The sequence below is a fragment of the Centruroides sculpturatus genome, unplaced genomic scaffold, assembly GCF_000671375.1.
Source record: "Centruroides sculpturatus isolate CEXI.00-Female unplaced genomic scaffold, Cexi_2.0 scaffold66, whole genome shotgun sequence".
Classification (NCBI taxonomy): Eukaryota; Metazoa; Arthropoda; class Arachnida; order Scorpiones; family Buthidae; genus Centruroides; species Centruroides sculpturatus.
This window is the reverse complement of record NW_019384408.1, coordinates 656,243-680,541: the sequence shown is the minus strand read 5'-3', so window position 1 is coordinate 680,541 and position 24,299 is coordinate 656,243. Positions and strand designations below refer to the sequence as shown.

The 24,299-nt window shown below is 27.6% G+C and overlaps 1 protein-coding gene across 4 annotated transcripts in view; it reads right to left on the bottom strand.

Moving 5' to 3' along the window:
- The window catches only part of LOC111618952 (probable nuclear hormone receptor HR3), a 148,766-nt gene that overhangs the window by 114,309 nt on the left and 10,158 nt on the right, over positions 1-24,299 (bottom strand). Inside the window, exon 1 of one of the 4 annotated variants that reach the window (XM_023360580.1) lies at positions 15,124-15,482. The exons of the other annotated variants lie outside the window; for them this stretch is intronic. Coding sequence (XP_023216348.1) covers positions 15,124-15,160 — 37 coding nt within the window. The 5' untranslated portion in view covers positions 15,161-15,482. Of the gene's footprint in view, positions 1-15,123; positions 15,483-24,299 lie in introns of those variants that run through there. 4 annotated transcript variants of the gene reach the window in all.

Genomic DNA, 24,299 nt, shown 5'->3' with positions numbered 1-24,299 from the left:
GAAGCAGAACAACAAAGCTATAGAAAATTAACCAAATCAGAAAAAATATTGCAAAATTAACTTTTAGTGTTAGCTGACTTTTTCAGCAAAGAATAAAGTTAATAAAAGATATCCTTATTAGTAAATACTATTTGCAAAATCTTAAAAACGTTAACTTTTGATCAGTAGCGTAGCGTAGTGGGGGTGGCAGGGGCGGCCCGGGTGGCACTTTTTAGGGGGCGGCAAAATTTCGCAATAAATAATAATAATAATATCTTGTAAGAATTTGAACCATTTTATTTCATATTTTATCCACCTACGACTCGGACCGATTGAAATGAGCACTGAATAGTGTTACCATCCATCCGGATAGTCCGGGATATCGTGCGCAACCTGTTGACCATTTTCTTTTTGCTTGTACGATTTATTCGTACACACCTACCACATCCAATACAGCTAGGTCACTTGCGTTAATCCTAACCAAGTCTCCCTAGTCGCTAACTGTAACTGATTTAAAACCAGCATACACTGCACATTATTCTTCGCATTGCAAAATGACATACGCATGCGTCAGGAACTTCTATTCGAACAAACATCACCTGCCGTCAGGGTCGGCGATTTTAAAAAGGTGGCAACACTAGCACGGAATTTTTCATTGCTTATTCTGTGACGAAACTGAATTTTAGTCTTTTAAATTGAGATACCTAAATAAGGGGGGGGGGCGAAATTTTTCTCCGCCCCGGGCGGCTGACACCCACGCTACGCCACTGCTTTTGATAGAATAAGAATGAAGAACTGGCACCAAAGAAAACAATAGACAATATTGTGAGAAATAGTATAAAGAAATTTCCGAAATTATAAAAAAAAATCTAAAAACTACATATCAACTAAAACAAAAGTAATACAAAAGAAAAAGAGCCATTACTGAAGTAGAAACGCGAAAAAAAAAAAAAATAGATATTTGGAATAATTTTGGACGCGGTAGTGTAGAGAAGTGAAAGCACCGAAGACAAAATTCAAGATGCTGCCTGAACGATAACGTATTGTAAAATTTCTTAAACAGAAATACGTAGATCATCGGCTACCATCGATTTCATAATTTTTATAACATCAGCTACAATTCTGCGACATTTTTGACTGAACATTCGAACATTCGATATAAAAATAACGTTTACAAACTGTTTCCTTCGAAAGCATAAATCGGTTAAAGCGACTACAAGCAGCTTTACCAGGTAATGCGTCCTTTATTTCTAATTACAAAAAGACCAGGTTAAAAATTAAGTCCAAAAACTTTCAAATATTGAGGCTAGTGAGTGAAAGTAATAAGCAAGTGTGGTCAAAATGCTTTTGAAATTTCTGGTTACTTCTGAAAAAAACTAGTCTTATGCAAAACATTTCTGAATAAGAACTAGTGAAGGTCAGATTAATATCGAACTGTTTAAATATACTAATACAATGTTTAAATTAAAAATTTGTAAATTTCGTGAGTAATGTATAGAAATAAAACGATACATATAAATTTTTTTTTTATAAATTTTCAAAAACCATAAAGATTGTGAGACTTATTTAGGGAATAATTCTCATTATAATTACAAAATATTTGTCTTATTTTTTAAAATAATATTTGTAAAGAATTATTATATTATTAAAACTGAAGAAAAACAGACTAGAATCTTCAGAAAAAAATGCTGCACAAAAGTTTTTCACACTAAAAATAATGAATGAAAAAGGCAATGAATGAAAATTTAGCAGATAAAATGTCCACGGCATTCGTTAATTATACAGAAAATTCTTTATCAAATACACAGAAAAAAATTCTAAAATTTTGACTATGTGAAACCTAAACAATATTAACAATATATAATTTATATGAAAAATAAATGAAAACTAGAAGCAGTCTAAAACTTCTGTTCCAAGTAACTACAGTCTTATCATGACTATTTTTTCAATATTGGGAATGACACTAATGTTAAAGTAAAACAGACGAGAACCGGTATTTTCAGCGTAGTATGGCCACTGTTACTGTAGCCAGACAATAGAAATTAGCAATAAACGAAAGTATTATGCGACAAGATAATAACTGTCTTTACAAGTTACGATACTTCAAGTACTTGTGGTAACAACAAGGACTGAAATACTCTTCTATATCTTACAGAAAAAATGAAAATGTTAAATAGAATTATCAACTAAAGAAACTAAATCATGCCTTTTAAAGAGAAGAAATCAGTTCAAAGCAAAATATGCATTGGAAATAGTTTTGGATCAAATAAACTTCTTCAAACAATGATATAATTTAGCGTAAAGGAGATGAAAATAATGAAAGTCATAAATATAGTCCTCATTATAATCAATCGACTTTTCAACCAAAAATTTAAAGCCAACAAATTCAAAATAATTCTGATTAATTTAAAGAATACTACAACACGGGCACAATTTAGTTACAACATATTCATAGAAGAGACAAACCCAAATTATCAAAATAGATCCTACACACATTCTTAGAGGACAGACTGCTAGCGATCACTAAACATGGATTATATCGCTAGCCTCAGTTTTGTCAATTATGAGACAATTTGAAGACTCGGCAAAACAATATCTCAACGCAAATTACGCAAGAAAACTCAGAGGAATCTAGCCCAGCTAATAGATCCTTAGATTTAGATAAATACTGTAATCTAAACGGTATTATCTAAAATATAAATATTTTCTTTTTTTCTTTTAGCATTGTGTTGCTTAGTGATTACAGTATATGCGGTTCTACAAGTCCTCTTTAATTGATGATTGCAACATGAAAGAAACTATTATCTTGTGCTCTGGATAAATCTTCCAACATATTTATTATGGTAGATTTCTCCCTTTTAAATGTAAAGTGAAATATTTTACACAATGGTATCGGCATCTTATAAAATATTTATGTATTCCACGTAAATGTATGAATATTTATATGTTACTAGGATGAAAAACACCGATGCATTGAGAAATTGATAAATTACTAGTTTAATATTCACTAAAATTTCAATAATTCCACGTTTTTGAGTTTACTCTCACAGTTTGAGAACTACCGATATAAACATGTACTGTACTGTAACAAGATTTTAAAAAGAAGTTAACATTAATTAACATTAAACGTTTAGTCCTAGCATTATTTTGTCGGAAAATATTGATATGTGTATTTTATTTCATAAGCACATGTCAAATATTAAAATATTTAATCAATTGTAACAACTAATTAAATACCGTATAATAATAAATTGGACTTCCTTGTATTCCTGTAAACTAAGAACGACATTGATATTTTTAGATTTTTCAATTACATTCTAGAATTCAGAATAAATATACTAAAGTGATGATGTGAATACCATGTAATATACGCATAAACTGAATATGATTAGTGATCATTTTCACTTTATTTTCTTAGTTTCAAAAATCGCCGAAAGGTGGCGTTGACTTACAAAGAAATACAAACGACAATGAAAATGCTTTTATTCTGTTTATTAGACAAGTGTTTGACTTGGGCTCCACTACAGGATAAAACACACAATTTAGCCGAGTAACAACGCCCGCACCCGCAGAGTTCAGCATGACAGGGTGGATATTATCTCGCGGCGAATACATTTTTCTATTCCAACAATGTGGAAGGACCTGATCGAAACACTCGGGAATTTAAATGTTCCTACAATCAGAAATCACATTGAAAGTCATTTTCATTGTCATTTGCACTTCTATTCGTTGACTTTTTGTTTGCAACGCCACCTATCGATGATTATTGGAATTAATTTTCCTGTCGACAAAATACCCATGCTGACAATACTTCCACGTAAACCGCATTTCATTCCAATAATTGTTGCATTTTTTTTTAAATGAACGTTTAGTTTTTACTGACTTTTTGCTCATCCTGTATATATAACTAAAAATTAAAACTATAATTTTTTGTATTTAGAATATCCCTGTCTAAAATCAAGAGAGATCAACTTGCTGCTCGGAGACTCAGGTTCGAGTTCAGATCAAATCAGAAACTCTCAGGAGTGACTTGACGCGAATATGCCTTATTCCATCCGATCGCTCCATGGTAGGTTCGGCAGAATCTACGATGAATATAAAAAATATACATATTCTGGTAAAAAAAGACAAGCTCTTAAACAAATTAAGAATTTAATATTCATCGACAAGATGAATGTGTTATCCTGCAGACATAATTCGAAGTGCTCACGCAGAATAGTAATATCCAAGTCCATACTTATGATATTTTGCAATCCTCATCTGATAAAATTACTTCTAAAAGGAAAATTTGGAAAGAAAAAATGAATATCAGTAGATAAACATCGAAACAGTTAAATAATGAGCAGATGTTTTTTTCAATACAGTAGAGCCTCGATTATCCGACCCAATTGGGGACTGGGGTTGGTCGGATAATTGAAAAGTCGTATAACCGAAAAGTATGAAAAAATCCATTATTAGTGTAGTATATTATTATATCCCATGTAATTAGTATATTAGTATATCGCTATTAACCTACTTCGCGTAGAATTTTCATCGATGTTATGCCTAACAAAAATTTTTTAAAATAATAATCGTCGCTATTATATCGTTAAAAATTAGAAAATTAAGCCTCCTTTAAATACTGGCTCCCTTTCATGGTCGAATGAGCGTTGCCAGCTAAAACACGTAAAAATAATATTAAAGTAGCCAAGACAGCCAAATATTGTAGCGCCACATCACTAGCGGACATTTGAAATTTGCCCACTAGGACGGTCGGTTAATCGGGGGTCAGATAATCGAGGCTCTATTGTATATACAACATTTGTCCACGTTATAGCTTCGTAGGGTTCAGGTAAATTTGAATTAGGGGGCTTCATGTACAGTGTCGACTCAGACATTTTTCTTCGAAGGAATTTTTTAAGGGAAATATTTTCTTATAAAAGATTGGTTTGGTGTCTCAGGCAATTGTCCTTTTTGTCCATAGGAAAAATTACGATTGAATCAAATTAGAAAATTTACAGATTTTAGGTTAGTCTTTCATATTAATAACTCCATATTTTGTTAGAGATAGTTCTTACTCAAAATAAACATTTTATTTATTGGTATGCATGAATGGCGATCTTCTGAATTCGCCTCTTTTATGGTTTAATAAAGCATACTAAATACAATAAGTTGTTTATATTTTCTATTATTATATTTGTGTAAATACAGAACAAATAATATTAAACTTTTAAAAATAAGTTTTCAAACTTTTCACGACTTTAGATTTTTAAATGAATACGAATTGAAATTCGATATCTAAGAATTTAAAATCAATATAGTTTAAAGTTACATTTGAAAAGAGACTTTTTATGTTAATAGCGTTTAATTAAAATTATTACTTAATTAGTGATGATACAGATGAATTTATCGATATTTTTCAAATCAAATTGATGTTCTAACTTAATAGTCAATATTTTAAGTTCAGTTTTCTTAAAATTAAATATTGTGTGTGTATATATATATATATATGTATAACCTGTTTTAAACAGATACTAAACATAAATTAACAAAAAATAATTGTTAGTTCAATTTCGAGAACGTATCAAAGAAAGATGTTGTAAGTTCTTTTTGATCACAAATAAATGAGAGAGGTAAGATGAGGGTTTTTAATTCTAAATTCTAAAAGTGAATGTTTATTTATATCCTAAAAAGCGATTCAGACTATTAAAAATGTGTAATAATATTAAGCCAATTCAAATTTATTGAAATTGCCAAGTAATCACTAAACTTTTTCAATAAACTATATTCCCTGGATAAATTTTTGTAACGATTTAAAAATAATTCCCCTAAGTTGAAAACTTCTATCGATTTAAATTATAATCAAAGACTTCGTGATTTCATGTCATGTAAGCTTAAAAATTTCTCTAATATCTATAACAATTATCTAATATTCTACCTTGTATATGTATAAATGAACTATAATAAACCATATTCTATATAATGGACCTTACAAATGGACGTACTGTACACTACCACTTTGACCGAGCTGTAATATATAGAAATTATCGAAATGGGCAAGAAAAAATCTTACGTATTTTTCAAAACATTAAGATTATTTCTGTTTCTTTTTTCCTTGAAAATATGAATAATAGAATGCATTTTAGAAACATTCAGAATTAACGATATTTTCATTTACTGAAAAGAAACGATATTCTTGAGACTATTGAATTTAGCTAATTCGAAAACATAAGAATTTAGAAAACGATATATCTTAATAATAATACCTGTACTGTAATTTCGTACAGAAATTTTCCTTGTGGAATGAGTTTCAACACATACTAGTCTGCAAAATGATTTAATCTAACTCTAATAAACTTTTAACTGTGGGACTTTCAGTGTTTACAGAGCTCGCTTTTCTCTTCAACATTGTCAAATTTAAGAGACTGTCCTTCAATATTGTCTATTTCGTAATGAGCATTCGTCCACCACTGGCAGAGTGAATAAAATCACTGAACACTAATAGTTGGTTGCGGGTTTGGCCTCACAAACGGGTTGGTCACATGAAATTTCTCGGGTTTTCTTCATGTGTCCAACATCCAAATAGGATTCAGTTTTCCACATGACAGCCCATTGTCAGGCACGAACCAGCGACTAGTGTGCTCAAAAGTTAGAAGACAGAAAATGTATAATTGATAAAATAGATGAATATTTAACTAAAAATTGTTTTAATTAAAAAAAAACACACACACAATTACAACCATTTTACGTTGAATTGTATAATACAACGAGGAAGAATATTGAAATTTTTCCGATCTGTCTAGTTTTTTTAAAACAATATAAGTTACAGTAATAGAAACAAATCCATGAGTGTAATTTTGCTAATAATTAACTCGTGTGGGCTTCTGGAGATTCGAAGAAATCTAAATTTTAAAGTAACAATTCAATTGAATCATAATTGATATTTTAATCGTAATTAATAAATTCTTACAATTAGAATATCAGTTACAATGCGCATTATATATACCAGGGATGGGCATACGAATCTATAGTACAGGTGTCCGTGTCCAAATGGTACCTCAGAAGAAATAATCTTGCATACAACATATTCGATTCTGTTTACTTTTTACTGTTAAAGTTCAGTATAACATCATACTATTCTCAATCAGCTTCTTCACATATACAGTATTCTAATTAAAGCATAGTCATTATATTTATTTAAAAACCTCTCTTATTTAAATCATGTGTTCTTCTAATTAGAATTATTTATGAATTATTTTGCTTTCACTTGTTTAATCTGATAAATTTTAATGATAAATCAAGCGCATGGCGATTTGATTGCTAAGGTTATTGGAATTTCACTTTGGTTGCAGTTTCATTTTCTTACATGTTACTCCGTATCCCTCTGGTGGTAAAAGTTTGAACTAATTTTAATTCTTTAGAAAATAGCAGAAATAGCAATAACAATTCAAAATTTTTTTTAAAAATAATATCCATACAAAATATATATTACATTTTTTAAATGGAAAAGACTAAATTAGACTAAATTACAGCGAATTTAAATGTTCTGTTGAGAGACTGTCTTTTCAGCAAATTATATAATATACAAGTAAATTATAAGTACTGTACAAAAAATTACAAGTATATTTCACTGAATTTACGATATTTTTCCAATGAAAAATTGATACCAAATAATTATTACAAAAAAACTATTATATATGAAAAAATATTGACAATTATTATTATAAAAGAGATAAAATTATATAATAAATTTACAGTAAAATGAATATTTGCAAAAATGTTTTGGAAACATTTAAATTTAATTTTAATTATGTTTTTTCTTCTAAATTTTAATAATTTTATGCAAGTTTTTCAAATGATTTAGGAACATTGTTTCAAAATGGTACATATCATAATCAAATTAGCTTTACATATTCTAGTTTCGTTGGCATTATCAAATATTGTAATAATAATAGAACCAAAGGATACAATTCAAGAACAGATTATTTCAATTCAGAAACAATATAAAAATATTGAATAACTTTATGATTATTTTCTTTGGCATTTAAATCAGATTACTGAATCGTATTATGTTGACGTTTTCAACGAGTTAAAAATTATTTTGTTTTATTTAAGACGCCTAAGAACAGCGGTTATATTCAAAGTTTTTTGTCGATTTATAAAATAAAAATTATACTTCACTCCAGATTTGAATCATCCGAACAAATAAATTCTGTTACGGTATTGTAGATGGAACTGTTGAGTGTTTGGAACAAAATAACACATGAATTTTCTGAATTCATTAAAAATTTATAATATGAATAAAATATACAACATGGAATATTTTATAATCTTACAAATTTCTATAAAAGCTCGAAATATGTCACAATATATAACTTTTGCAATATTTTAAGGCAAATAATTAAACAAGATAGCCTTCATAAAATGCTACGAAAAGTTCAACATTATTATTTTTCAAAATTATTTCATGTAGTAAATGTTAAGGGAGAAATAAGTTACACGTATTTTTTCAGATTTTATAAATTCGAAAATGAACAATGTTGTACTGTCTTTTATGCACAAGAAAAAAAAAATTTCCCGTATAATAAACTGAAATATTAATCGTACTGAAATGCTCATAAATGATGATATTTCAAAGACTACATTTATCGATTATAGCATTGCCATCTTTATCAGTAGGATACGTTAGATCAGTTTTTCTTGAAATGTCGCAATCTAGAAAATCACGCTGATTACAAAGAATAATAGATATTTACAATCATCACTACGCTCCTCTTCCAAAAACAACGGTTTGCTCATTTATCGGAATTTATAATTTTTTTTATAGAAAATACTATTTCATTATAATGAATATCTATTCTGTATTTATGGAAATTATTTTCATATTCGAAGTTTATCAGAACTAACATCTAAATTTATCACTCTCTCAATTAAAGTATTGAGCTATTAAATACAAAGTAAATTTCAATTTACTTCTCTGGGAGTTTTTTATTTTTATAAATTAAAGTTTTAACTTTACAAAACTTATAATTAAGATCATAAAGAATTCAATTGGTCTATAAAATATAATTATATACTAAATTCAAATTAAAGCCTTGCTAATTTTCAAGTGATCTTTCTTCTAAAATATTTTATATATGCCAAAATGTCATTCATAAAAATATTGATTTAATTTAAGGAATAAGCTAAAACAACAAACTATTTCAGAACTATCAGAATTTGTTTATCAATATCTTTATATTCCTATTATTTCATAATGATTAACTTACAAATGAATGTATTTGTTAATGACATTAAATAATTGCTTAAATATTTTAATTTTTCAGTTTATATATATAATAATTCGTTACCTACTTTTACGATATCAGAACTCTAAATTGATTACCAATCCACATTAGAATTCAAGGGGAATGGTTTAAGGTGCTGTAACACCCCTTTAAACCAAGCAGTCAGAGTTTTGTTACTTTAAAAATTAAAATAAATATAATAACGCATATCGCATGACTTCAATTAGGTAAGATTAGGTAACTAAAGTAATTCTAGGTAATTGAGTAACATTCTATGATAAACGACAAGGGGTATGTGCCTTATTCCCCGAATCTACCTTGAGCATCATCTATATTCTCATAATCTTGGATACGCCACTTATTATTTTCAGAAGTTAATTCTCTATATCTATACTAATATTTTTATAAAGAGGTAATGTTTGTAAGTATGTATGTAAGTTTGTTTGCAGCAGGTAATCTCCGAAACTACTCATCCGATTTCAAAGATTCTTTCAGCAATATTTAGAATGGAACTTCAGGGTGGACATAGGCTGTATACTATTTCGTTAAACATTCATATACTGTAAATTAAATGATATCATCTATGGTTAAGGCTTTTATGTCCAACAAATGGCGCTACGAGTACGACGTCCTAAGTTTGCTTTTCTGTGAGGCATTACTCTTTTCTGTGAAAATGAACTAAAGCGAATCATCTATCTATTTATATAAATAAAAATGTAATGTTCGTTTGTTCCTACCGATTTTGACACAACGCTGCATTCGAATACGCACGTGTTTTTACATAATATACGTGTCGAAATTCCCTCCACTGAAGGGAGATGGTTAGGATTAAGGCTTACTGTAAAGAACTCTGCTTCTATTTATATTATTTTAGATGCGGTTTTTTGTGTTTTTGATTGCATTTAAATAGGGTACGTCAACAGAATGTACACTAAGAAGGGATTTTTCGATATTCCTCCCGCGGGGAGAGGGACAGAATTAAGGCTTACCGTGAAGAACTTGGCTTCTATTATATTATTTTAGATGCGGGTTTTTGCGTTTTTGATTGCGTTTTAATAAGGTACGTCAACAGAATGTACACTAAGAAGAAATTTTTTGAAAATTTCCCCCCCACGGGGGAAGTGTTATACATTTATAATAGATACATTTTGAGCCACAACAACGCGTGGCGGGGTCTGCTAGTTCTAATATAAAATAAAATGCTTAAGAAATTTCACAAAATTTTGTTACATTAATCGAATTAAATTTATAGTAATTTTAATTTCTGAAATCAAATTTATGAATTATTCAAGGTTTTAGAAATATAAAAGAAAAATGTTAAGTAATTATACGAAGTAATGATTGTAATATCAAAAAATATATTGTAAGCTTTGCATTTTCTACTTTTTAACCCTTGATATAATTATTGTTACTAAAATAAACAATAACAAAATTACTCATTTAATCGTTATTTGTTGATAATTTATAATTAAAACAAATAAATTTAAGTTTTTTCGAACGCTTTAAAAGCGTTTAAAATTTGCATACATTTATTGATAAAAATTATGGATTTCATAAGAATCCAAATGATTGAATTTATATAATGAATAATAATTCAGTGAAATAAAATACTCTAACGAATAGTAATTGGATGAATATTTTATAATATTTTCATTGTTATTTTTATACAGAAAATCCATATCATTTTATCAAAATGAATAAATAAATAGTTTTTTAATATTTAAAAGTCAGTTTCTACATTTATATAAATGCCAATTTTTTTATAATAAAAATGCATCTAATAAATTTCCCCCCTCTCTCTTTTGATAAATGTGCATCATTGACGAAAAAACTATAAAAACAAAAAAAGCACATTTTTGATTTATGAGTATTCATTGTGTTTCGTTCGCGACTCATTTCAATCGAAAAATACAAAATGTATGCTTTATGTAGCTCTACTTGTAAGATTTTGAATTTTTTTTTCTTTTAATGTGTTGCTTTCTGTGGAAAGAATAGTGCTTCATTCAATACAAAAAAATAGTTAGTTTTCAGCATTTGAAAGGAATGCTATTAATAAGAATAAAAATCAAAACATCAAAAAGAAGAAAAAAATTATATTCATAAATAAAAGAGAATCTACTAAAATTATGATAGAATTTCACTTACACAATTCTATAATCTTTTAGTTATTTCAACTTCAGTTTCAAATGCAGTTATTGTCGTATTAGATTATTTTCTTAGAAAGCTCAACTTTTAAATATGAAGCATTCAATCTAATTTTCTAAGCCATTTAATTATTATATTATATTAGTGTAATAGAAGGTTTGAAATATTAGATCTAAATAATAATATAAAATCGTTTTGTTATATTCAAGTAATAATATAATAAGTACACAAAACGCATATTCAAATTAATTTAAAACGATTTATCAAAAGAAACAATTTGTTCTTTAAATGCATTTATAGAAAAATTAACAAAATATTTTGGCGCTGTATAGAGCTTTCAAACTATTTTTTAAAGCAAAGTTGTACCGAAAAGTACGTAAACAATGTACTAACTTGTGTTAAACTGAAATGGAGCGTTTTTTTAATATTCTGAAATTTTTATTTCACAACTAGATTCATTAAAAGCTTCTAAGTTAATCAAAGCTATAAGTCTGATATATAATAATCCGAACCTGCAATATGCAAAAAATATAATGATATTATGACATGAAACAATAAGATTATAGAATAGATAATACAGTATTTCAAAATCTAAATTTAATTTTTGAAGTATAAATTGCTAATTAAAATGATTTATCTTTAAATTTAAAATAAAAAAAAAAAAAAACATACTTACGCTTAAAATACGAATTCAGTATATTTAAAAGTAAAAAGATTTTTAAATTTAAAACGAATTAAAATCATCATCTTAAATTACTACTAACAACTAAATCGGTATAAGGATGACTGAAGTAGCGCTTCGATGTTTAAAATAATTGTTCACTTTAAAATAACTTTCGCAAAATTCAGAATCGAGAAGATGCGTCTCTTTTAGATAATTAATTTATTTTACAAATTGTGTTCATAGCAAATATTTCAAATCGATGTTGAACAAATTCTGACACCATTAGTTCCACATGTCAGTTAGCACGACTTGTCGCCAGAGGATCTGGGTCGATTTTCTCGAGACCTTTATTCTTTTCATTGATCGGCTAAAATTTCCGACAGATCTTTTCATTTAAGCATATGCGGTTATTAGAAAGTAAAGATATCTTCAATCCTTTTAAATAGCGAAACGTTTCGAATCCTTGAAGAATATTGTGATTTTCGCGAAACGACAAAAGGAAATATAAAAGATTCCACGTATAATAAATACTTCATATAAAAGTTTTGAATATTTAGAATTTGAGGAATAATCCAGCAAAACGAAACAAAACAAAGTTAATTTATATCTTAAGCTTACTTAAATTTATATTTATTTTTAAAGTAGTTTTTATCGGTATTCGTAATTCTTTTGATAAAAATAATATAAATATTCTAAATAAAAAAATTAATAAAATACACAAAGAAAAAAATCATAATAAGATTTCGGTTTATGTTAAGTATTTTATGTAATTTAAATACAGCGAGCAACGAAAGAATATAATACACAACAAACATTACTGCACTAAAAACTTTGTTGAAATTTTACCGTTCCTAGCAATTTGTTTAGCTAGCATTCAAACTAAACTATGTTAACAAAGTAATGATTCATAAAATCTCTGTGCCTAATGACATCAGACTTAATACATCACGATTACTGATGTCACAAATCTTCATTCGTAATGGCTATAGATGATTTCATCAAAGAATTTGAATGTCCTTGTTCGAATAAGAAAATCCTTGACTTCTTTTATTGTTTTAGGTAAGGTAAACGTCTTAAAAGAAAACAGCAGATCTTTAATAGAGAAACGTTACAAAAAGAATCATTATTTTTATTTTTTTCTCGTTTTTAAAAGATGCAATTTTCAAATAATAATAATAATAATTTTTGAACAGTTTTAAATATTCAGTACTGTAATTGAAACTGAAAATATAAATTTATCCCTCTGAAAACATTTTAACTTGTATTTTAAGATAATTCTCTTGATTTGTCATTCTATTTCAAAATTTTGCCAGAAAACAAAATATAAATAATTTTAATTGAAAGGATAACTTCTGTTACATTATTATCTCCAATCATTAAATTAAAAAACGAAATGCATTTCGCATCATCATTACATTCGTCAGGATTAAAAGCTATTTTAAATAATAAAAATATGTTTATTCCGATGTTTGTTTTAGTCATCGGATTACTTTTAATATCAAAAGTTATGAAAAAGATCCTTTCCGGATAACATTCACTGTTTAATTCCAATCATCTATCAACAATAAATACTATTCTACCCATTTCTTTTAGTCGGATATCAAAATTAAATATAGGAAGAGAATAAAACAACTTCCAACTATTCTTTTCTTCTCGGTACGATAAAATGATAAATCTAACTAAACATTAAATATTTTTATTGGATACAACTTTAGAATAACAGTTTTAGTCAATGAAAACCATTCCCAATAAAATAAATTTTTTAAAACGTTTCCTTTGCAAATATAATTCATTTGAAACAAAAAGAATTGCTTTAGATAAGTAATAAATTCTTTAGTTTATTTTAAAACAAGAATGAAAACAAATAATATTTATCACTAATTTTCATATGTGGACGTAAATTAAATAATATGTAAATTCTCTATTACATTGAAAAAAAATAAATAAACTTATATATAAATGATTTTCAGAATTTGTATTTATTTCACTTATTTCTGATAAGTTTAAAAAATAAATAAAAAATATTCATTTGTTCAGCCATAAATAATTTAAAATTATACATATCCATGGAAGCGAAAATTCAGGAGATGATATTGTATATCATAATGATTATAATGCTAATTAATTTTAATCGTGATACTATAATAATTATATCCAACGAAACAATAGATTTTTATACATAATGATTTAATTATATTAAATAATTTAGATCTCATTAATAAATTCAAAAATTAAAATAACTTTATAAATTATTTTTTATACTATATCTTATATTTCTAATAATAATGTGTAATCAGTTTAAAATATCAGTCCTTTACTATTTTAAAAATAATAAAAAAATTTGATGAATTATTTTTCAGATGTTTCATTTCCATAAGTGTGAAATCTATGTGCTACTTTTTTTTAAATTAGGCATCATTACAAATTTTAATATATGTTCTTTTGTTTTCTGTTTTATTTAAATTCAGGGAGAACGAAATATAAAATCAACTAATATAACACAAAACTCTGTAAAAAAATGAATAAATAAAAAGGATTGTAAAATGAAAGAAAACTAATAATTTATTAATATACTGTAAGTAAAGATAATCTATTATTAATTGAAAATTATATTCGGGTCAAAACAAAGTTTGAAAAATTTAATAGAAAGTAATAATAATAATAAAACAGTCTTAAACTAAGCATAATTTAATATAATCATGTTCCAGTATTTATTAACAGGTTAATAAATACTGGATCGTTATAATAAATAAATCGTTAGCGCCATCTATGAGAAAGCTAAAATTTTTAATTTTTTTTTATAATTACATTATTGTAAAAAAGAACTAATAAATTCTTTCATATTGTTTAAATACATTATTCTCAAACACGTAGCTAAAGAATTTCATGTAAAATTACTATTAATATGATTAGGGATTGATTGCTGATTCAAACACTAATTAAGAAAAGAATTAACAAGATAATGTTTTTAATGCACTTTTACGTTATCATCATAAATTGATTTATAATGATAGCATAATGTAATGATTAAATTCAGAAATTATACAACAATACGTAAAGTATTATTACCTACGTTGTAATCCTCAATTATGATTAAGTTCAACATGTACGAGCTCTACCATAACAATTCACAGAAATTCATTGATGCTGTTTTACATAAATGACTTTCTCCTGTCTTGATTTCAAAATATTATTGTTTATCGTAATTGAATAATTTTAAAAATTACTGTCATTTTATTGATGCTCTAGTAAACTTTACTGTAGATAACAATAATTTTTCTGTGGTATGTTCCTATACAATTCACGAAAGAAGGAATTACGTCGTAATTTTTCTCCAAAGCATCAATGATTTAACAGAATTAAAATGTTATTTCTCATTCTGTATTTTTCATTGAAATCTTTAAACAGTTTTTTCGATTCAATTTAGAAAATGTAAAAACAGTTTTTTTATGTCATAATTACAATCTTAAAATTTTTAATTTTAAGATTATTATTACTGAAATATCGTNCATAATTTAATATAATCATGTTCCAGTATTTATTAACAGGTTAATAAATACTGGATCGTTATAATAAATAAATCGTTAGCGCCATCTATGAGAAAGCTAAAATTTTTAATTTTTTTTTATAATTACATTATTGTAAAAAAGAACTAATAAATTCTTTCATATTGTTTAAATACATTATTCTCAAACACGTAGGTAAAGAATTTCATGTAAAATTACTATTAATATGATTAGGGATTGATTGCTGATTCAAACACTAATTAAGAAAAGAATTAACAAGATAATGTTTTTAATGCACTTTTACGTTATCATCATAAATTGATTTATAATGATAGCATAATGTAATGATTAAATTCAGAAATTATACAACAATACGTAAAGTATTATTACCTACGTTGTAATCCTCAATTATGATTAAGTTCAACATGTACGAGCTCTACCATAACAATTCACAGAAATTCATTGATGCTGTTTTACATAAATGACTTTCTCCTGTCTTGATTTCAAAATATTATTGTTTATCGTAATTGAATAATTTTAAAAATTACTGTCATTTTATTGATGCTCTAGTAAACTTTACTGTAGATAACAATAATTTTTCTGTGGTATGTTCCTATACAATTCACGAAAGAAGGAATTACGTCGTAATTTTTCTCCAAAGCATCAATGATTTAACAGAATTAAAATGTTATTTCTCATTCTGTATTTTTCATTGAAATCTTTAAACAGTTTTTTCGATTCAATTTAGAAAATGTAAAAACAGTTTTTTTATGTCATAATTACAATCTTAAAATTTTTAATTTTAAGATTGTAATTTTAAAATCTTTAATTTTAATTAATGAAATACTAATTCTTTTTAAACTTATTTAAAAAGAAAAAATTTGATTGAAATTTGAGACATTTTTACTATTTATATATAATTTTATATATTTTTTTACTTAAATGTTTAAAAATTATCCCAAGAAATTGTATCTTAATAAGAATTTCTCTTAAATTTGGAAATAAATTTTCTACATTTTGAAGAGATTTTTTAAATGATAAAAAGCAAAAGGGAGTGTTCTAAAATACAGAATTAATGAATATAAAATAAATTCAGACTTAAGTGAAAGAAATTCTCTCAATTAATTCTTTAATAAAAAAGTTTACGTATGGAATTTATTTATGATCCTGTTTATTTTGAACAATAAAGATTCAATTTAAATGCAGAATATTTGTAATAATATAAATTTATCAAGTTGTCAAAATTTGAAAATATATTATTCCTGTTATCGAAGGAGGCTAGCTTAAATATATAAATATATATATATATATATTTTATATAAAAATTAATTATGGATTGATACGAAGTCTCGGTCATTCATCATAAATGGTGATGCAGATGGTTGGAGATGTGAGGTTATTCATACTGATCAATCACGGTTCTCTATGTAAAAACTGTCTTTATTTATAGAAAACGTCATAAACGATGAGAAAGTAACGTTTCAGCAAATAAATATTTTTTTGAATAAATACAATTTGAGAATATTTGAGATAATTTATTTTAAATTTTTCCAAGGAAATTTATTTGAAATATTAAACTTAAGAATACTCCCAAAAATATAGATTATTAAATATTTTCAAAATTTACTTAGAATCTATTATTGTTAGCAGATCTTTATATCTTTTGTAAAGAGAATCGTATATCATAACTTTTCGTTTAAGACCAAAAATTGACTCTTGTAACTGACATTTGCTGATTTTTTATTTTCCTATTACTTCTGAAATATAATGATTTAAAATCAATAATATAAGTTAAAAAATCATATTTTAAAATAAATTAATATTAAAATTACAATGAAAAAAATATATTGATTATGTAATTCAAATTTTTATTTAAAATTTTTGTATCTCTTATAGTCTCATGAGATATTTTTTCAGTCATTCTAATAATATATTTTCCATCAAAATAATATATAATGTGTAAATAGATATTAAATAAATAAAGTATAGTGGGACATAAAAGCAATGGAATGAATATTAAAATTATAATATTTGATATAAAATAAGCTTATTTTCTGGCTAATAATCAAACAAATATGAATTTCTTTTTTACTATTTTATTTGATATGCTAAAGAAAACAATAGTTAATAATCTATTAATATTCTGTAAAACATATTTTATTTCAATAGAATTATAACGATTTTAATATAGTTATTTATTAATCTAATTTAGTAAGTTTAAAAAATATATTATCATTAATTTCTATCGTTATATACAAACGCTATAATATTGTAATTATATAAATATTAACACAAAGATGACTCCCGATTCTGTTTTATTAAATTCCTTTCAACATTCCGTAATGCGTAATGTAAGTTTATTAGTCGAATTTTATCTCAAATACAATTTAATTGAAAATTATTAAAAAGAAAAAGTAGCTATGACATAGTAAACCGATATTTAATTGTATGATTGTTTTAATTGCCTTTAATACTTAGACACAAGCTTGTAAGTGACCGATTCATCAATGAAATTCTTTCGCACTTCTAAATAAACTATATGGAATCCTTTTTCAGAATATAAAAAAATATCAATATCCAATTTCAGTCTTATAAACCATACATTACTTTAGGTTTAAATACGAAGTGCCTAACGCTATAAACTTTCTAAACCAGCCTCTCTCAAACTTTCCTAACAAGACTCGTGTAAACATGTGGGTCTTGTTGGAAAAAAGGATACATGTGGGTAATATTTTCAAGTTTATGTCCTATTTTTGCTGCTGGATTACGAAATGTATTATGAAATTTCGTCATCCATCGGTAAAACTTTCCTGATTCATAAATCAAAAAATCTTAACTCAATAAAAAATTGTTGTTACTATTCCTTAACATATTTTAGTTATATTCGAGAAATCAAAGCATATCAACGCTTATAAAAAACAAATTAAACTGTACTTCGCTTATTAATTAATAATTTCGAGTCCGAACTGAAATGTTTGTAATCTACCCAAATTATTAAGTATAAATATATGAAAAACTTATCGAAAAGTTATTAAAATATATATTATTTTTAATTTTTTTCGTCTTACGAATTTAATCTATAATCAAATTTGTATAAGAATAAAATTATCACAATTTATTATGCCATTTTATTGTCATCGCTTTAATTAGTAAAGCAAAATATTTTCCATCTGTTACTTTATTTTTATAGTTATAATTAACGATAACAGATGGCTCTGATATCCATCCATAAAAGGAAAAATGTTCTTTGCCCTTAATAACATTTATTTTCTAAGCCAAATGTATAATAATGTTCAAGTATATATAATGTTATTTCTATGGAAATGCAGTCCCCCTTTTTTTACAATATGTAATTTTGGAATTTAATGCACTCTGAATTCTTAACTTACACTGGCATTCAAATCACTGCCATTTCATATTTTCATATAATAAATTCAATGTTTATAAAATCATATAAAATGTTTTATATTAATATATACAAATGTTATATGTAATTTAAAATTTATTAAAATTAAAAAAATTAATAACTTTAGAATAAAAATTAAAAAAGTTCATTATGCAGAACAATTTGAAAATTTCTTAAACAATGAAGCATTAAAAGAATCTGTGGGCGAACCACATTTTACGTTATCTCAACTAGTAAAATGTTGTGTTAATAATTGTATTTACTTAAAAAATAAAAAATGATCCAAGTCTTTCGTAATCCGATTTACATATGTTGCAGAGAGACAATTATTTACACGATACAAATAGTTTATAGGAGCGTCGGATGCGAAGTTTTTATTTTGACGGAGAAATTATTGATATTTAATATTAAGTCATATTATAAAAATTGTTTTATAGTGTTTTCTGTTCGCAATAAAAGAACTTTAAATAAAAAGACGAATAAATAACTTTTGTTAATACAAAACTTTTGCCAGTGATGATAATCTAAATTAATTAATGTCTAACACATATTGTTAAAAACAATATAGTTTGCTAATAACAACAATATCGTAATATAAATATTTTTAAAAATATATAATCACTAAATTGAAATTATTTTTCGATTGAGATATTTTCTAGACAGCATTGCAATCATGAAAAATATAAAGATTTCCTCCAAATAATGTCCACCAATTATTTTCTAAATTATCACAATATCGAGTGTTTTCTTTTGTAATTAAATACTTCGAAACCATTTATAATGAATTTTTACCATTATTTCATTGAATTAAGCGATGATTTTATGTATTTAAAAACGAATAACTGTCACTCATTCCCAAATAAATTTTGATAAAAATCGATTTTTCCCTACGACGAAGATTTCAGAAGCGACTCTTTCATTTTTTTCTTACTTTTAGTCGATAAAATATCGCAAATATATTTAAGTTACAGAAATTTCATTAGAGCATATAAATACCTTAAACGTAAACAACGAGAGGATATTTTTATTCATATGTAGCTCTAACCTATTGGGTTTAAGTGGCGTTTATAATAAGCTAAAGAACTAAAAAGTATCACAAACCTCGAGAAACTACAAAATTATTTCTTCGTAATTGTAAAATGTTCAAGTAAAAAAATGTCATTAAATGACAATAATGAAAATAAGTAAATATGAAACTTCTACAATTTTCATTCTCGGGCATGTAAATGAAAACAGTTCATTTCGACTTTTCTCCTATTTTCCTATCGATTTGAACAGAACTGAATAATAAAGAAATTTTCTCGTCAAGGTTAGTAAACTGCTTTTCAGAAGATGCAAATCCAATGGATAAATATCGAAAGTGGATTTTTGCCAGAATCTTTCCGTCTAAACTACCGAACATTAAAGTTTAAATATCTAAAGTAATTAATTATAATTAAACTATGGCGTAAGATATATACAACGGTTTAAATTAATTTTTAATTAATACTTAGAAACACCTTTAATTCTAAACGTAACGTCTGATACATATTTAATGAATTTAAAAACAATCTAATGGGTTGTTATTAATAAATAAAATCAATCAAAAATTGCTATTAAAGTACTATTATTCGATAGATTTTTATGAATTCTAAGTGATTTTTCTTAATATATATATATATATATATACATTAATTTTATAAATATAAAAAAAATTTTCGAAAACAGAAAACTTTTATCAAATTAACCGACCATTATTTTTCGATTAACGTGGCGATTTTTTAACCCTCCGGCGTGATAGTTTAACAATTATATTTAGAGTTTATATTTTTAAGAACATAATGATTATATGCAGAAATTGTAAGGCATTTTAAATGAACTAATATTAATTAGCAGAACTTAAAAAATTTTTTTTAAATAGTTATAAGATGCGCTAACAGATGGCACTAAAGTGGATAACCGAGAGACGCGGAAGTGCACGAGGAAGCCTAGGGGGTTTGTTTACACGAAGAGGATGACCCGCTTTGATATTACCGAGGTTAAAAACTCGAGTAAGATGGAACAACATCCGGAAATAATAATAACAGGAAAAAATTGCCAATTACGACCGTTCGACTTCAAGTGGTAACATTTAATTATTCAGCAGAGTACAGTGGCATAGTGAACATATACTTCGTTTACGTAATAGATTGAGTTAAATATAATTATTAATCTCACGTGCTTTTAACTGGAAATAAATAAAAGAACTAAAACTAAAAAAGAAGAGAAAAAAAATATGTAAGAAAACAGAAACGGTTTCGGCCGAAAGCCCGGATGACCTAGTTCCGAAACCGGTTACACTCGACTAAACGGTTATTCGGTCATTTACTTGAACGTCAACCGTGGATAGCCTCTTCCACCGAGTTTAAGAGACGTGTAGCGATTGGTCGCCGCTAGGTAACGGTACGACTCGAGACGAGTGCGAGGCTATCCAATGACGCAACAGACAAGCGGGGTCAAAAAACTCCGCTTCCATTACGTCACTAGCCAGGGAACGGAACCCGGTAGTGCGCGGCACGGGGAGGGCGCTATTTATAGGGGTGTGCGTTGCTATGACGACGACGAGGACGTCTACACCTGACGTCACGATTTGTATATTGTCATCGCTTTAGCGCAGAAAAATCAAAGAAATCAATCATATTTTTATGCCGATGGTAAAAATTAATTTTGTAATCCCTCGACGTGTATAAAATTTTGAATTAAAGTCGCAGTCGAACAAACCGTGGCCGCCCTTTCGAAGTTCGCCATCCGGAAATAGCACGTGATGATTATCACGTGACTCGGAGAAGGAATTGGGACATAGAACGTTTACAGTATTTATTTATTTTTATTTTTTACCGAGTGGCATCTTTCTTCCTCGTTTTATTATACAATGTTATTTAAGCGTAATCAGTCATACATCTTTGCAAACAAGAGATCGAAGTACAACGAGCGATAATGGTGCAGCATGGTTACATCACACCCGACGGAGAATGTACTCTGGTTAATACATTCCTATAGGAGTAACCTCAAAGACATCGTCCTTCTTACCCCTAAAATCGCTTACTTATTCCCAAAACTAAACTATATATCGAATAAAAACGAGTAAAAGAATGTAATCAAAAAGCTGGTTTTCGGGTACATTCTGTGGATTTAAAACACTTTATGGCTTTTACCCACAAAATTACTTTATAGGTTTGTTGTTGTTGTATTAGATGGGTGCCCATTTATTCCTGGAGTATTTAAAGATGTTTTTGAAAATCTTTCGGAATTAAAAAAGAGGAAGTAATGTGAAAGAAGCCCTCGGCCTTTATCGGGATTTTGATACAAAGTCCAATTTTGTTCGTTTGTTTATAGCTACAGATATACACCTTTTCTGCTTCTGTTGCTATGGTTGATTGTTTACTGTCTATTTGAGTAAAGAAGGGAGGGAACAAGAAAAACGGGGAGGGAAAAACACAAATCGCAAAACAGGTTTTTCGTTTCGCAAAGAGAACTGGTAAAGTGTGTCGCGTAGAAGAATGTTAGATGAAAATCTTCAACCTAAATTCTATATTATCAAACGAAAAGTACGGAGGAATAAAGCGAATCCATTTTCTTTTTTATTCTCTACAAACGCAGATATAATTTGTCTACCATACCGCACATCCGGGATATAATTATTTATCATTTTATAATCCCGTAATGCGCGGATCTAATACTTTACGAGTGATTCGGCTAGAAATAAGAAAAACAATTAATTCCTCAAAAATTTTTATATCCATTCTAACCATATTAGCGTCAGTCGGACTAGATGGTATGACCACGTGATCTACAGGAAAATATTTCTGTGTCACGTGACGGCCGTCGTCTGGCGGGAGCATTATATTAGGTCGACGAGGAGTTATTAGCGCCGTTTTTTGCCGTTGGACCGATTTGCGGAAATTAAAGTTTCCTTTACAAATGCCAATTCATTAATGCTATTCTCGTTTATCTAGTAATTGAAGATAAATACGAGTGAAAGTAATACTGGTAATTGATTAGAGGCAATGAGATACTCATGTCTGTTTTTCGCTTTATCGTTTCCATTATTTATAAAATCAGCATAACTGACCAATATAGAATTCGTTCTTATAAGCACAAATTAAACAAAAATCAAATAATAAGATAGGTGAATGTTTCAGATAGCCGAAAACTTCCTATTTAATTTAATAAAGAAAAGACATTGTCATATTCGGTACTGTTATATTGTAATAAAACAGAATAAAAAGTTTTTATTTTTACAAAAAATATAGGCCTCTCCTCAGTATTTTTACATTTCTTATCAAAATTTTAAACAGTTTTCGAATGAATTTTCATATGGATAAACAAAATAATAAGTCGAAAAGAAAAAAAACCTATCACTTTCATTTTGTTGTTTTCTGTCATCAGATACAGTTTCGGGTAGATAAGGATAAAATCTTTTATCTCCGACTCCGTGTCATAACAACAGCCAGTGTCCAGTCGGTGCCGTCTTCCTTTCTAAATTGATTTAAAACAAACAACATTTAAAAAGCTTAACGTGCAAATATCGTAGCGAGTCTTGGCGGCCGCAATTTGGCCGCCAGACCCGGAACCGATGACCCTAACCTTTTCGCAAACAAGCGGGTCTTAAAGACAGGTCAAGAGGGAGAAAGAGGAGAGTTTTATTCTTTCCGGTCCCCCGATTTCTTCCACTTCCTGGTTGCTTTGATTCGGTTGATCGGTGAACCGGTCGCAAAACAAAGCGATGGGGTTAGTGGTAATGTGCCTCTCTGCCACTCCCGGATAATCCCCGAAAATCCCCTAAAGCCAATTTTGGACCGAGAACATTTTTATTTTAAAAATAAGTCAAGTATCGAGTCTGATTTTTCAATTATCTATCGAAATGTCAGTGGCCGTTATAGATCGAGATCCGCCACGACATTTCGATACATAAATAGATTTATCCAAGTAAAACTTTATAATACGTTATTTTATACGAAAGAATCTTTATTACGTGCCAAACACGAAAGGCCCATCATCGATTGGGACGAGATATCGGTTAATTGTGAAGATCTAAATATGACGATGGTTTTAGTAAGGAATTCATTTAGCCACGCGAGACAAGTTTGACAGATCAACGAGACACCCTTGTCCTTGACGGTCCTTCGACGGTGTCCTTGGTATCCTGTCACCTGAAGGCGCGAGGCGATGGTATCCTACATCATTCGATAGATTCCACTCTCGCCAAAGACGGGCGATCGAGCGTCTACTGGCTAACTATAGCAGTGGTCGGCCATCGTGAGTGCGGGTTCAGCCTGGAAGGTTGGCACCCGGATATATCAGTTGGCGTCTCC